The sequence below is a fragment of the Zonotrichia albicollis genome, chromosome 2 (genome assembly GCF_047830755.1).
Source record: "Zonotrichia albicollis isolate bZonAlb1 chromosome 2, bZonAlb1.hap1, whole genome shotgun sequence".
NCBI classification, from domain to species: domain Eukaryota; kingdom Metazoa; phylum Chordata; class Aves; order Passeriformes; family Passerellidae; genus Zonotrichia; species Zonotrichia albicollis.
Window position 1 is genome coordinate 105,982,618 of NC_133820.1, and position 14,766 is coordinate 105,997,383.

The 14,766-nt window shown below is 36.0% G+C and overlaps 1 protein-coding gene across 8 annotated transcripts in view; it reads right to left on the minus strand.

The window, feature by feature from the left end:
* Positions 1 to 14,766, minus strand: part of MYO16 (myosin XVI) — a 359,429-nt gene that overhangs the window by 46,501 nt on the left and 298,162 nt on the right. For all 8 annotated transcript variants that reach the window (XM_014267408.3, XM_074535973.1, XM_074535972.1 and 5 more), the window contains 4 exons: positions 11,598 to 11,694; positions 5,880 to 6,126; positions 3,736 to 4,043; positions 711 to 1,913 (listed from right to left, as the gene is read on the minus strand). In XM_014267408.3, the coding sequence (XP_014122883.2) occupies positions 711 to 1,913; positions 3,736 to 4,043; positions 5,880 to 6,126; positions 11,598 to 11,694 (1,855 nt within the window). The remainder of the gene's footprint in view (positions 1 to 710; positions 1,914 to 3,735; positions 4,044 to 5,879; positions 6,127 to 11,597; positions 11,695 to 14,766) is intronic.

Consider the following 14,766-nt stretch of genomic DNA (forward strand, 5'->3'; position numbering starts at 1 on the left):
TTTTAAATTCACAAAATTCTGTGTTTAGGAGACATTACTATGGGGAGAAATTTCCATATAAAGTGTACTGAATCATTTCAATAGGAAACTTCTTTTTTTATAATTAGAAAAATAATGTAGTACTCCAAAAGTATTGGAGTTGGTGTTATTTTTGAGGTGCAGAATAAGGATTTAGTTTAATTTTTTAAATATTGTTCACTGTATGACTCTCCATTCAAGCATTATTTAGGGGAATAATAAAGACTGTATCCCCAAATACAGAATTTCATGGAAATGAAATGATCAAATTTTGAAAGAAAGTATTCAAAGTAAAGCACATCTACCAGCTATATATTTAATTCAAGGCATTTTTATAGTTTGATAACATAAACTCAGTTTTCACACAATGCGTGAAATCTGTGTTTATTTTACTGAGACAGCTGGAATGTTAAAAGAAATATTAAACTTGTGTCAAACAAACATTTTGGTAGAAGAAAAGTTGATATCTCAGACAAAACCTGAGGACTTTTATCTCAGACGAGCCTTATCTCAGACAAAACCTGAAGTTTTTATATGTCATTTATATTATATATGAGTTTTTTATGACCTTTAAAAAACCCCAAACCAAACAAGGTTTTCATTCTGCATTTTTGCCCACTTTATCAGTGTCCAAGGTAAGAAAGTTTTGATGCAGAAAAACTACAATACAGAAGCACAGAGAACTATCTTACCTTCTGGCTCCCTGATCTTGCGTCCTGCTGCAGATTTTCGTAGCACACTCCTTCCTGAGTTGAACAAGCTAGTTAACTCATCAAGGGGACTGGTCAACGACCTTGAGTTTGTAGGGCTGTATGAAAATGAAGATGATGAATTTGAGTTCAATTTCCTGTGCTCTGCTCTTGCCACCTTTGGGGAGTAAGGCAGTTTGGGAAATGGAGAAGACGAGCCTCCAAGCTGAGCAGGAGTGGTTCTCTGAGGTACTTTTGGCAGATCTGAATTTGTACCTGTTTTCCCCGCACTAATCAGAAAACTAGCACAAGTCTCTGGAGGAGATGCAAAATGTATGGAAGCCCGGTAGGAAGCAGGAGGTGGTACAGGAGGAGGGGGTGGTGGCAGTGGAGGAGGTGGGGTGGAAGGAGGAGTCACTTTGGTGGAAACACTGAACACAATCAGGCCTGGAGACACTGGTCTGTCATTCTCCCCTTTCTGGCCTTTGGAGTACTGGGGTGATAATGGACTTGAACCTTCTGACTGCACAGGGTATTTTAGGTTGGTTTCCAAAACAGGAAGCTTTTTGACCTCCAGTGGTGTTAAAGGTGATTCATCAGAGGCTGGTGAACATGTGACAGGGGTTGGAGGGAATACAAGAAGTGGTGGTCTGTGGGGGAGCAAGTTAGGGAAAGGGGCTGGAATGTCACATGAGTCTTTATAGATCAAAGCTGCTTGACTGTTTCCATCCAATGTTCCGTCTTCAATGTTAATATTTTTTTTGCTTTCAAACAACAGAGGAGGAGATCCAGTCACTACTGGAATTATTCCATTACCATTGCTGCCTTCTTCTGGTAGAAAATACTTCATTTCTTCATATACAGACTCTCCTTGTTCTGGACTCTCCACTTCAGCAGAACTGCTTTTCACTGCATTCCCTACCATTTCAATATAGACAGGCTCATTTTCCTCCTCTTCTTGTGACATAAAGAGATTCAACATGCCGTGTTGTGGTCCATCAGTAGAAGCTGTTCTCTGTACTGTCACAGTGTCATAGACACTTGGTTTAACTACTGTGCTTGCTCTTTTTACATCCCCAGGCTTTTGGCCAGGTATTTCTTCATAAGAACCACTAAGTTTTGTATTTGGACTTCGCTTTGGTTTTCTGGGAGGTATTTTTTTCATGGTGCTATAGTCATCACTGTGTGGTCTTGGACGGGTCAGTACTAGGAAAGTGAAAAAGGTCTGTGTTATTAACAAGTTTAATGGTTATTAACAAGTTAAAATCTTACACTGGTCTAGTACTTTAAGCTCTCAAATGTTGCCCATTTAGTTCTACAATGAGCATCAGCCACAAATACAGGATTCTAAGCAAAAGTGTAAATACTTCTAGGAATAAAATGCAGAACTTTCAGCTACCCAACCACAGGTCTTTGCTACCTGGGCATATAATCTCCTTTGGTAAACTCTACTGCCGCTTAAAGATGAGGGCTCACACCTGAGGAAGTGTATTTTGAATCCAAAATATACTTGTGCACTGCAAGATCTGTAACACATGGGAATATGAGCTTGTTTCTCCTGTTGCTCCAAGGGAGAGGGGCATGCTTTCAACTAGGAGTCAGCACAGTGCTACTTTGACACCTATGTGACTGCCAGTAACTGAAATACCCCTTTTTTATGTACTATCTCTAAATTTCTAATTATGGGATGATATTATGTCCCTCTCTTTTTTGGTCCTGCAGGTGTGGAAATAATTTATAACTTTAGGGAATACCATAGCCTAAGGGCAAATCCCCAAGTGAGTACACATTTAACTAAACTAGATGTCTCTTTATAGCCTCCAGGCATGTATGGAGTGAAGAGACTAGATACCTAGAAGAGTGGTCTTTTAAGACCAAATTTAAATGGTATAAATCAGAGCTGGTTTTGGACAAAAATAAAACTGACATAATTCTTGGAAAATTAGTATATGGCAGAGAAACTTGCCCTATTGTTTCATACATATAAGAGCTCTAAAATTGTTTTGTGAGTATATGTAAGCATGATTGTTAAGGCCACACATACATAAATAAATTTTTGTTCTTTCAAAACACCTCTGCTAGAACTGCTTGGTTAAATCTCTTGCAGAGATTTAACACAGAAAGATTAAATTACTACAGACCTCCTTAAACCATACTAGTTTAAAAGCATTTTGGGCATAGTTCATGTCTCCTTACATAGAGCTTGAAGGAAGAGGTTAAAGAAAATGGACTTTCACCTAATGAACTGGACATGAGAACAGTAATTATTTTGAGAGACGGAGCTGTGAAGATTTCTATTCACTGTATGCAGGACTAGGGAGTTATAGAGAGCTTTAAACCCAACCTGAAGGATCTTCCTTGATAAAACTTGGGGATCATTTACACACAATATGACAAGTCAGGCTTATCAAGGAAAGCAGAATGCATTCCTTTCCTTCATCTTCTACCCATTCATTTCAAAGCTAAAGGAGACTAGATCAAGTGAGCTCAAAACCATGCTATGTTCACCATAATGCACTGAGATACTTCTGGACACATGCAGCACTTTTCTTCTGAACAAAAATCACTATAACCAATTATGGCTAAAAAACCACAAAAAAAACCCAAACAAACAAATACTGAATTCATGTGAGCACAGACACAATGTAGGAGAAAGTTCAATGTTTAAGTCTGTGAAATTCAAGATTCTAGCATTTTTTTAGTGATGCAAGATATTCTAACAATTTAAAAGGTGAAATAAAATGGTCAGTGGGGTAGAATAGCTCATGTTGACACATTACTAGTTTCTAGAGAGATTTCTCCAAAGAGGTTTTGATTGTTGTCAAACTGGGCAATTAGAACACATGAATATTATTTGCTGATTTGGGAACAAATGACAAATTGGCTAATTTTATTTACTGCCACTGAAATATTTCAAGGAAGCAGGACCTCTCAAAGGCATTTGACTGTGTTTAAATGGATCAAAGTGAGGAGAATAAATCAATAACCCAGAGTAACATTTGCGACTGTCTCTGCCTCTATGTCTAACCTTCATTAGCGGTTTCCTTAGAAGCTGCCGACAAGCAAGCACTAACAGCCTCGTAGGAGGCACTCAGTCGTGTGTTGGGGTCCCTCTTTGGCTTGGGAGGAGGCTGTTTCCTTGGAGATGGCAGGCTATTGCTGTCGTCCATGCTGAAAACAGAGTGCAGGGATGGGGATCTGATGGATGACCCGGCGGCAGAATGCACCAAGCCATCCACTGCCATGGGGACAGGCATGGAGCTGGAGTGAAAGTGCTTAGAGGTTCGACAGCCGGCAAAGCTGTCCTCAGAGACCTTCCCACCCTTGTCTTCAGCTCTGAAAACACAGAAAAGAGGCCCAGATGCATTATTCAAGCAATAACAATGAACCTGTTCATGCAAATGTAACAACAGCTTTTTGGTAAACAATCTCACAACTCCCCTGCTGCGCCGAGGGAATGTGGGTAGTAATCTTCTGACAAACAAATCCAGATCAAGCTGCTAGCTTTCTTCCATTTCCTGTTTCTTGATAAATCAGGACACTGGCCCTTTTTCACACAAATGCAGCCTTGCTTAAGCAGTCTCATATTGTTGACCAGACATTCACTGAATGAATTGTTCACACTTTGATTGCTACACACAACCAAAAGCTGGGTTTTTAATCTGAATGATAATTTCTGGGAAATCCATTTTAATAGAAAGTTACTGAGGCAGCAAATGCTGAGCCTTTATCATTATTTTCTAAAAAGACAACTATAAATTCTATTTAGATAATGCAAATCCTTAAAATATTAGATGGCCTTTTTAACCAGCTACATTGGCTGCTTGAGCAATTCCACCGAGATATCCCTATGTCTTCCAGTTTAAACTTAATTATTAGTTATTACTTTTAATAATAATTTTTATTGTTAAAATTAGTTGTTTCAATTACAATCCAGTTTTTCAATTTTTCCCTTTCTTTTTTTTTTGCTATTTGAATACATATTGAGAAATAACCTTCCAGCTGCTTCTGATAAATTGATTTTTAACAAAAATTCTTCTAACATTTTAGTCCTCCAAGAATCAAAACATTGAGATCCTTTTAACTTAGAGTAGTAATGTAATAGATAGAAGATGTCTATACTGACATTTTACAAACAAATCCTCAAGCATTTGTTTTTTTAAATTGTATTTCTGCATGGCAAATCACCAGCAGAGATGAAATTCATGCACAGGATATAGCCAGCTGCCCATGAAGCAAATGAAATAGGAAAAGATGAAAGCACGGTGCTCAGTGGATAATTTGTTTTCACTGTAATGTTTAATTACAGTCTTTTCTACAAAGGCATTTCCTCCAATATGTAATCACTGGGATATTTGAAGCTAATTAAGCAGATGCACTGCCATTTTCACTTTTATTAAAGTCACTGACAAAAGCAATGATAGCAAAGGGAGCTGTTCTGGATGAAAATTAAGTTCCTATGGAAAAATAAACATTTATATGTCCAGCAAGTTATAGACGAATTATTTCTATTGACACATATGGATTAACTGCAAATGGTAACTCTGAGATAGAGCTGACTATCTCAGCTAACAGAGAAATCAGAGACTCAGTTCCTAGAGAATGGCTCTCCAGCATTTACTGGGCTTGTAAAATAGGTACTCCTGAAAATTCTGACATGAGTTAAAAAAACATAATTTGCCCATTTTTAAATAAAAACATCCTCCTCACAACCAATCTGCTTGTTTCAGTAAGAAATCATATTTATTAGTGTGGACTTTACTGTATTTTAACATTTTCCTATCTGTTTTTTATTACCTTGGCAATTTCTCAATGTTGGTATTTTAAGTCAGAGGAATTTTTCTTTTGCTTGTTTGGTCTGGTGAAGTTAAACTGTAATCTATTTATCATAGAATTAGAAGTATTTCTGTAAAAAATAAGTGTATTAGAGACTTGAATAAGTTCCTCTAAGCTCAGTGCCCCTTGAATAGGATATGGTGGTCTTAACTTTCTTGACTTAATTACCTGACATACAGGAAAAAAAATATGACCTAATATTGATTTGGGTTGAGCATATAATTGAGAATCCTCTCCCAATCCTTCTGTCATTTCTATTGTTTTCTAAACAGGGAAGGAATTCACAAAAACTGAAGAGACTCATTAATTCTTCACAGCAGGTGTTTCTCATCCTACCTTTTCTGGCCTTCTTCTGGCCTGTTTCTAGCCTCTCCCTTTTCCCTGTGGTGAGCAGCGTTCATCTCGTTGCGGAGCCGGTCATTTTCCCGAGCAATGTCAGAGGCATTCTGGATCACCAAGTTATCATATGTTTTCAATCCCATATCCTCAGCATTCTGCAAGAAGCTTTTGATTGAGGTGACCTCTTGCTGTTTGATGCTCATCTTCTGTAGCAAGCGCTGGCGAGCTAGAAATCCTCTTATAACTACCATAGTGGAAGGAGAAAATATGGACCAGTGAAAGACAACTAGTTGGGAAACCAACTTAATATTACTGTGAGTTCTGTTTAAACATGAGCAAGCCAAGTTCAGTCAATATCTTATACATATTAGGAAAGAAGTCTGATGGCATATAAATAACATAGTAAAACTCTTAGTGGAGCAAAACTAAGACTCCTCTTAGTGGAGTAAAACTCATCATGGAACTCTTTGTGTTTTCTACTGCCAGTGCTTAAAACAATGTAGTGACAGTAAATTATTAAATATGAGCTATCAGAACTCAAAATGTTTATTTTCACTGAATGCTATTTTTTATTACATTACAACACAGATGTAATAAAATGTATACATCTTGCATATGCATGATGTAAGATGTATACATAGATGTGTACTACAGATTGTGAAAGCATACATTTACACTGCAAAGGTCAAAAGACTGTTTCAAAATAAAAGCCTGGATAAATGAATTGCAGTGAATGCAGTAGGAATTAAATGATTGTTGTTGTTCTGCTGTAAAAAATGCTGTAACTGTTTCAATGTACCTAATATCCCAACAAAATCATACCAAGTACAAGGGGTTTTTTGTTTGACTTAAAGATCTTTTACTGCTCATTTCCTTTCAGCTAAAACAATTAGGTTAATTTAATGCAAATTTCTCAAATCTATCTGTCACATCATATCTGCATTTTTCAGTTAAAAGTTTTCATCTACATTGCATCAGCTTTATTTATCTATTAGACTTTTTCTTCACACTCTTTTGTCAGCTTTATGCTGGGAAAAGATTTTAGTGCATCTCCTATAATAGCTTTTTCTATCTCTTTGCTATATAAGTACATTCATTACAAAAAAAACCTACCCAAATACCACTCAGTATTCTGGATTTTCTGAAGCACAGTTGATCAGAAACACAAGGCACAGGGGCCGCTGTGGCCATAATAAATTGGACACCATTTTAATCCCAGTGCCTGCAACAGGTGGTGTCATTATTCTTTGAACCTATGTTTTGACTTAGAAGGCAGAAAGATGGTGACTGAAAGTACTGTGTTTGTGTGGATGGTTTTTGTTTTGTTTTGTTGTTGTTTTTTTGTTCATTCATTTGTTTGTTTGTTTGTTAAGCTCCGCAAGATCATGTTTCCTTCCAGATGTAGAGCCATGCTCTGTATCTCATAGGGAAAAAACTGTTTTAGAATTATTTTTCTGTTGCCTTAAGTACTCTTGGTTTTCATCAATTTATATGCATCAAAAGCAAGTCAAACTTCATCGCTGCTTCTTATGGTTACTCTTTTTCTGGTCAATTGAAAGTTTTTCATCAGTGAAGTTAGGAGACAATAGCCTGGGTAAAAGGTTTGTTTGAATTTGGAGGAAGTTACCAAGAATGTTGATTGCAGGATAAAAAAGTTAAAACGCATTAGGTATTTACAATAACAAAGTTAAATTTCAGATTTAGGATTACTGCAACACAACATTAAATGATGAAGAGTCAAGCTGAAATAATATAAAGGGAAAATGTCAACAGAGAAAAATACAATTAGTCTTCTATGATTATAAAATGTCATTGAATAAAATAAACAGCTAAAGCAGAGGGTAATGTAAGGTACATTCTATCATCTTCTAGTGCCTTGTTTAGACACTAAAAAAATTATTTTATAGAGATGCTCAGTGCCTAGCTGATAGCATGTAAGAAAGGCTACAATTAATAATAATAATGTAATACAGCTTCTATCCAAAATTCACTGCATTTGAAAACCTTCAAATTCAGATAACTTGAAATAATTTCTGATAATAATTTATGATAGACAGCTTTGAAGGTTTATACTTTTATAATCACATCCAATCAATGCCTTTAATTACATTCCATAAAAACTGACTTCTTTAAACTCTGAAACATTATTGCACATACCCAATTTACTTGAAAAGGAAATTAATAGTACAGTTATTGTTGACAATTTTATGAGAGTATTCATAATAAAGATGTTACTGAGTCTGAATCTAAGGGTTACTGTTGCAAAAAGAATGAATACATGCATAGAATATTATCAGAGTTCACTGCTCACAAATACAAAATTTTTGAAAGAGCTTAAGATGAAACAAATGCTTTTTCCTGAAATATTCTCTTTAGATCTATCTTCTGCAGAGCAAAAATAAGCATCAAATCCTGGGTGACTTTGGAAAAAAAATCTGAATTTTAAAATAACATTTTTACAATGGTCTGTGTGTCTGTTTGTGCTTTTAACTTGAGAAAAAAAATCTAACAAAAAAAAAGATTGTTAACACCACCAAGGTTGGTTAAAATAAAGAAATTAAGAGATCAGGTCTCTGACAGGATTGTTAGCAGGCATGAATGAGCAGCTTAGAGTAGCCTGCTAGAATGGTCCAATAAAATGAGATCCAGTAGAGCTAATTGTAACATTGAGAGACTGTACAGCTACTCTGAATTATGCAGTTTCACTAAAATGAAGAAGAAACCTTCAACACAGCTTTATTAGGAAGGGTTGGCTGATAACCCTTTTTTGCACACATTTTCATGAACTGAGTAGTTCAGGTTTTTCATTAAATGACACACATTTCTCCACACTTTTTTCTCTATGAGAGCATTTGAAAGATGTTGGTTTTGTTTAAACAGAGCAATTTTATAATCTAAAAAACTGCTGTGAAATGAAACTCTCAGATCCTAGACTTTTACTGCTCAGTTTCATCTACAACTGTTGGGTACTGGGTACTATGATTGCCTTGTGAATTTGCTCCTCATTTATGTAGATCTAAAATAATTCTCATTATGCAAATTAAAACAATTGAGGTTAGCACCCCCAGGGCAGAAAAATATCTAGTATTCTATCTAGAGTTCATCTAAGGATGAGGATTGGAATAACCAAAATTCCAGTACACAATGGATCTGGGTTATGTGAGGAATTTATTAACTATTGTGTATACAATGTATTCAAGTTAATTCCTCATCTACATTAACTCTAATGGAAGAACTTTCAGCATGATTGCCCTTCCTATGGATACAAACAATTTTCACAGTGATTCAGGTCAAAATGTATCATATGTAGCTCTCATACCTGCAGAAAAAAATATGACAAACTCTCTAAACTCACAGATACATTTTTAAGTAAAAGTGTTTCAACACATGCTTTCACTTTAGTTTGATCCCTTTCTTTACTTGTGTAAGATATGGATACCAGGAAGGACTTATATGGTTTGCTTTGTTTTAGGTTTTTTCCCCCAAACCTAGAAGAAGGGATTGCTAGTTAGACTTGAAGTAAAAAGAATTAATAGGGTATTTGAGCAAGACTTCCTTGCCCTTAAATATAAATTCTTATCCAGGTATATGATACATTTAAAGCCTGATACAGAAATTAGAATCATAGAATCAGAATATTCTGAATTGAAAGGCATCCACAAAGTGCCTTTGGATCATCAAAGTCCAACTCTTGGCCCTGCACAGGACACCCCGAGTGTCACACCTGATAGCATTGTCCAAACATTTCCTGAGCTCTGTCAGGCTTGGTGCTGTGGCCACTTCCCTGGGGAGCCTGTTCCAGTGCCCAACAAGCCTCAAAATTTCATGATGATCCCCTGGGTCCTGTCACTGGTCGCCAGTGAGCAGAGATCAGTGTCTGTCCTCTACTCCTCAAGAGAAAGCTTTAGGCTACTCTGAGGTCTTCTCCCAGTCTCCCCTTCTCCAGACTAAACAGCCCAAGTGACTTCAGCCGCTTCTTGCACAGCTTCCCCTCAGGGCCTTTCACCATCCATAGCCCTCCTCTGGATGTTTTTAAACAGATTTAGTTTTCGTTATATTGTGATTATTGACTAGTTTGGCTACTATTTACCATGTTTTCAGGAGACATATATCTTCCAAAGTCCCCTGCATGCAAAGGGTGAGGGGAAAGAAGTGCATTGGGACTGACACCATTACTCAGTAAGCATGACTATGTCAATGTAAAGTATTTGGATACCAATTTTAGGATCATATAAGAACAATGTACGGGTACTCTATTCTATTCTAATTTTGCCAGAGCCCTTTGGCATGCTAAATTCTACAAGTTTACAATTGCACCTGTTTGCAAAAGGCAGCTTCTTTCATGAGCTAATGACATGAGGTCGATGGCTAACTACTGCTTACTCATCCAAGTTCCTGATTTTCTCAGGTTTCCCAGATCATAAAAAGCATGCAGATGAGACTTAGCTGTAAAAACACTTTTGGCAGAAATTACTTTTCAAGTTACCCTCATTAAGGAGGATAGAAACAAAACCAAGAAAAATATTTTGTAACAAGCCAAGAAGCCCTATTATCTTCATTCTTCAGGGAGGCTTTGGTGATCTGTTCTCTTACTTCTGCAAAACATGGACATATCTGATGAGGTTTTAAGTTTTGGTGGAGGGTTATATTGAAGCATTCTGTTGGCAAATTGGATTCTGAAAGTAAATATTTCCTTTCTTTTATAAGTGAGCATAACAAGGGAAAGAGCATAAACTATTACTGCTTTTCAAAATGCATTAGTGCAATAGGGTAATTTGCAGTAAAAAATCTCACCCAAGTATAAACTCAGCTGAACTGCAATGTCTGTTACCTGTCCTTCTCCATGTTCATTTCTGAACTGTTACCATTTGGATTTCACTTGCTTCAGATTTTCTCCTGACTTCCTCTTTTTCATTACATGCTTACAGTGACGAAGAGATAATTAAAATGAAAGGGGTTTATATTTCTTAAGTCTGCAATATTGTGTGTCTGATAAAAAAAAAGATAAGATTTTATATTTTTAATTTCCTTTAAAGAGGTGAGAATTGGAATTGTTGCAGACATCAGCCAACTAGGTAAATAATGAATGGTGTGAAGGAAGCTTCTTCAAACAAAGCAATATTCATATTTTCAGCAGTTATTTGAGACTGATAGAAAATGGAACATAAGTAACAGGAAATCAGGAGGTAGTGGATAGTACCTCCTTTTAAAAATATGTTTGAAAGTGCAGTGACCTTAGGAAAAATGCAGGAGTAAAATGGGGAAAAATAAACATAAAATATAAAACAATAAAAAACTAGCAGTCAAATAAGAAAGTAGTAAGAAAAGGGGAAAAATAAGTATAACTAAACACACGTATTAGCTTTAGTTTTTAGTGTTGATATATTTGAAACTATTCCAATTTTGTATCACAGTTACCATATTTTATGTGAAAAAGAAAGTAAAAGTTATATTAATGCCTTGAAAAATCACTGAACTTACTCTAAAAAGAAAAATATTCAAAATCTTACAAGTTTTAATTACATTCAAGACTGTTATAAAATTATGTTTGACCAACAGAAAGTGCAATGCTATTATCTCAAAAATCTGTGTATATCTGTAGGGAAATGTATAAAATACAGCAACTATTCAAGGTGGAGAAAATCTCTTTGCTATGCAATGTTCTGCTCCATGTACAAAGCAACAGCTCAGGAGTACTTGTTCTGTAATTGTTACCTTTTTGGCAGGTTATAATTTTATTCTGAAGCTGAAGGCACAAATCGTTGAGATGGTCAGCTTGCCAGTACTTAAGAAACACTTTTCGAACTCCTATCTAGAATACAAACAGCAGAGAAATCATCAACAAATAAGGCCAAACCAATGACAGGTAAATAGAGATTGTACATTAACAATCCAGCAAAGGGTTGAAATAATATCTGCAATTTAGGAACAGTACAATGCCAATTCTGTAACAGAAATGCAGTCATCACTTGGTTGAAAAAAAGATGTATTTGTAAAGGATGAACAAGCTGTCAGACAGATAGTTCCACTTCACTTCCAAAAATATCCAGAACAAATAGTACAATCTTCAAGTTAAATACAAGTTGGGGAAAAAAGCATTCTGAATTTAATGTGTTAGACAACATAATAGAAAATAAGGTTTAGGTCTTATAAAGCAGAAGGCTGTGTGCATGGGGAAAGGTGACAAGTCAAACCCATGTAGAACAGAAAATGGTGATATAGCTGCCATATGTGAAACAGAAAGAACTTAAATGAAGTTGGAGGACGGGAGAAACTCACTGTCATTAGTGACAATGACTCCTAATATCCAGTAAAGTCATGAATCCTAGTTCCCAGCCTTGCTTACTGAAGCTGTGTTTTGGGTCTCCTTTCAGGACCAAAGTAAGAGACAGAGGGACTGATTTGTGAAAAATAATCTCCTAAGTATTGATTCTGGTGTTGTGTAGTATCTTGGTTTAATCATCTAGTTCTTGAAATAACAATCATTAGATGTTCTCACTCCTCTAGAGGCAAATTTATCTAGTTAGACCAAAAGAAAACACCTTTCTTTTAAAACCTTCTGAACAAGCCAGAACAGTCCTATAAAATTCTTTGTATCATCTTCAAAAACATTCCTTTCTAATAGAATTTAAAAACCACACACAACCTAGCAACTCTAAAACCGGCAAGTAACTGGAAAAAAACCCCAATCAACAAACCAATAATTTTTCTCAGGAATTTTGCAGAAGTAATTTCTTGACTTCATAAAAATAAAAGCAGCAGTGCCAGAAAACTGTGCTACCCTCGAAGATTCTAGCTTTTGCCTAACTATTAATTTTTTTATGGCTAATAGGCATACTGATTAATTCATACAAGTCTGGCTAAAATTGCAGAAATTCTTTCCAACTCTTGTTTGTCTCCAGCTTACAAGCTCACTCTCTTCTTACTGAACCATCCTGTTCCACTGGTGTTTTTTTACTTTAGATCTGGGAGACAGGTATCTGGAGGGTTAATTGCACACCCTTCCAAATTGTTTTTAATCCAAACACTGTTAGATGTACATCCTTGTAGGGCTGGATGACAGAAAGCCAGGATATATATTTCACGGCTAAACTCCATTAACTAAATCAGAAATTATTGTGGCAGTTTTGTCCCTTGGCTTCACCTCTCTCTACTGCAGAGAGCAACTTATTTGAATCAAAAGTTGTAAAAAGTCTTTAATCCTGAAATTTGAGCTAACAATGATGGTGCAGTTGTTCGTCTTTTAATTAAAATCAGATGCACTCAAATGGTAAAACTAGAATGCTTCCTAATTTTTTTTCATTAGTCTCTCTATTCCCTATAAAATAGTCACTTTGGAATTATCACAAAGTGTGTGGAAGTAGGTGACTAAAATGACGTGTTACTTGCCTTGCCATTATAGAGTCAGAAATAGGGAAGAGGCTCTCTTTGTGGGGTGGTTAATCTGAGGCAATCTCCCTGAGATCCAATTGTGCACTCACACGCTGCTCTTAGGGCCACATTCTCATCTTCATTTTCCTGACTTCCAACAAAATTTTTTTACTTTTCTTCCTCAGCTTTCAAAATTCTCTATTCACCTGGTTATCTTAACTCTTTGCTTATTGAACAGGTTTTTTCCAATCCATCTTGTCAAACCACATTCTGAACCTGCATTATCACTAGTCTTGGCTACTATATACCTTCATCGTCTTGCTTACAATGCCTTGAATACAGAATTTTCTGTAAAAAATAACTGAATTATTATTCATATAGTTTACTGTAATTAAATTATTGTGTGGTTATTATAATTACCATTCCATCTGAGCAGCTCTAAGACAAAGCCTGAGAACAAATACTTAATAAAATTATATTCCTCTACTCTGATTAAATTTTCTCTTTATACTCCACCTTTCCACAAAGCCTCTACATCACACGTTTTTTTGTCCTGTCTCAGGCCTATGCCAAATCATCCAGTTTTTTCTTATTTCTGTCTTTTGTCCTTAATTACTCAGAGTTCTAGTTTCTCCCCTTACTACAGCAATACTGGTACTCTGACAGTAGAAAAGGGGATGGAAATTTACTCTTTAAAACCTTAAAAAAGCTCTTATTAAGAGCTTATTAAGCTTTAAAAAGCTCTAGTAGTGCCCATGGCAAAATTAACAACCCCATTCTCACTTAGTCTCGTTATTGACACACTGGTTGGTCACATTTAGCTGTATTTCAAAAGTGTAACTTAACTAAATGAGTTGCGATTTATTGTGCAGTATGCAGTCACAAAATCACAGTCAAGACAATTGCTGAAGCTTATGTTGGTTTAGCTACAAGTGTCTGACACTGCAGTCACAAAGCTATCCAGGGGACATGCAAAGCCTTATTGCTCTTTCATTCTACACCCTAGGAACAATATAAATGGAGTTATTGTGGCATCACTTATGCTATGAACTTCATTAGTAGGAGCCTGCTACAATTTTTAAGTGAATGAAGAAATACAAAATGTCAATACAAATCCATTTTTACATTCAGATAAAAGCTAAATATAGATTTTTACATCATATGACAGGCCTACAGAGAGCAGAGCTCTAGACAGAAGCATGTATAGCAGAAACTACTATTACATGTTTGATTATGTTAGTACAGATAGAAATCTCTGTTGCTTAGTCTTTGAATTAAATCTGAGAGCCTCTAAGGCTGACCAAGAGAACAAGATAGTCTCACTGCCCTTTTCATTGTTCTGGTGTTCAGTGAAAGCAAAAATGCTGAAAAATGTTGGAATTTCACATGTCACATATCAAAACAGCTTTTGAGGTTGCCACCTGTCTTCATTCTGGTCTCTTCTTTAATCACAAAATGTTTTCTGCTTGCCTAGGGGAAAAATGGTTCAAATGTTCTTCCACTAAAACACTCA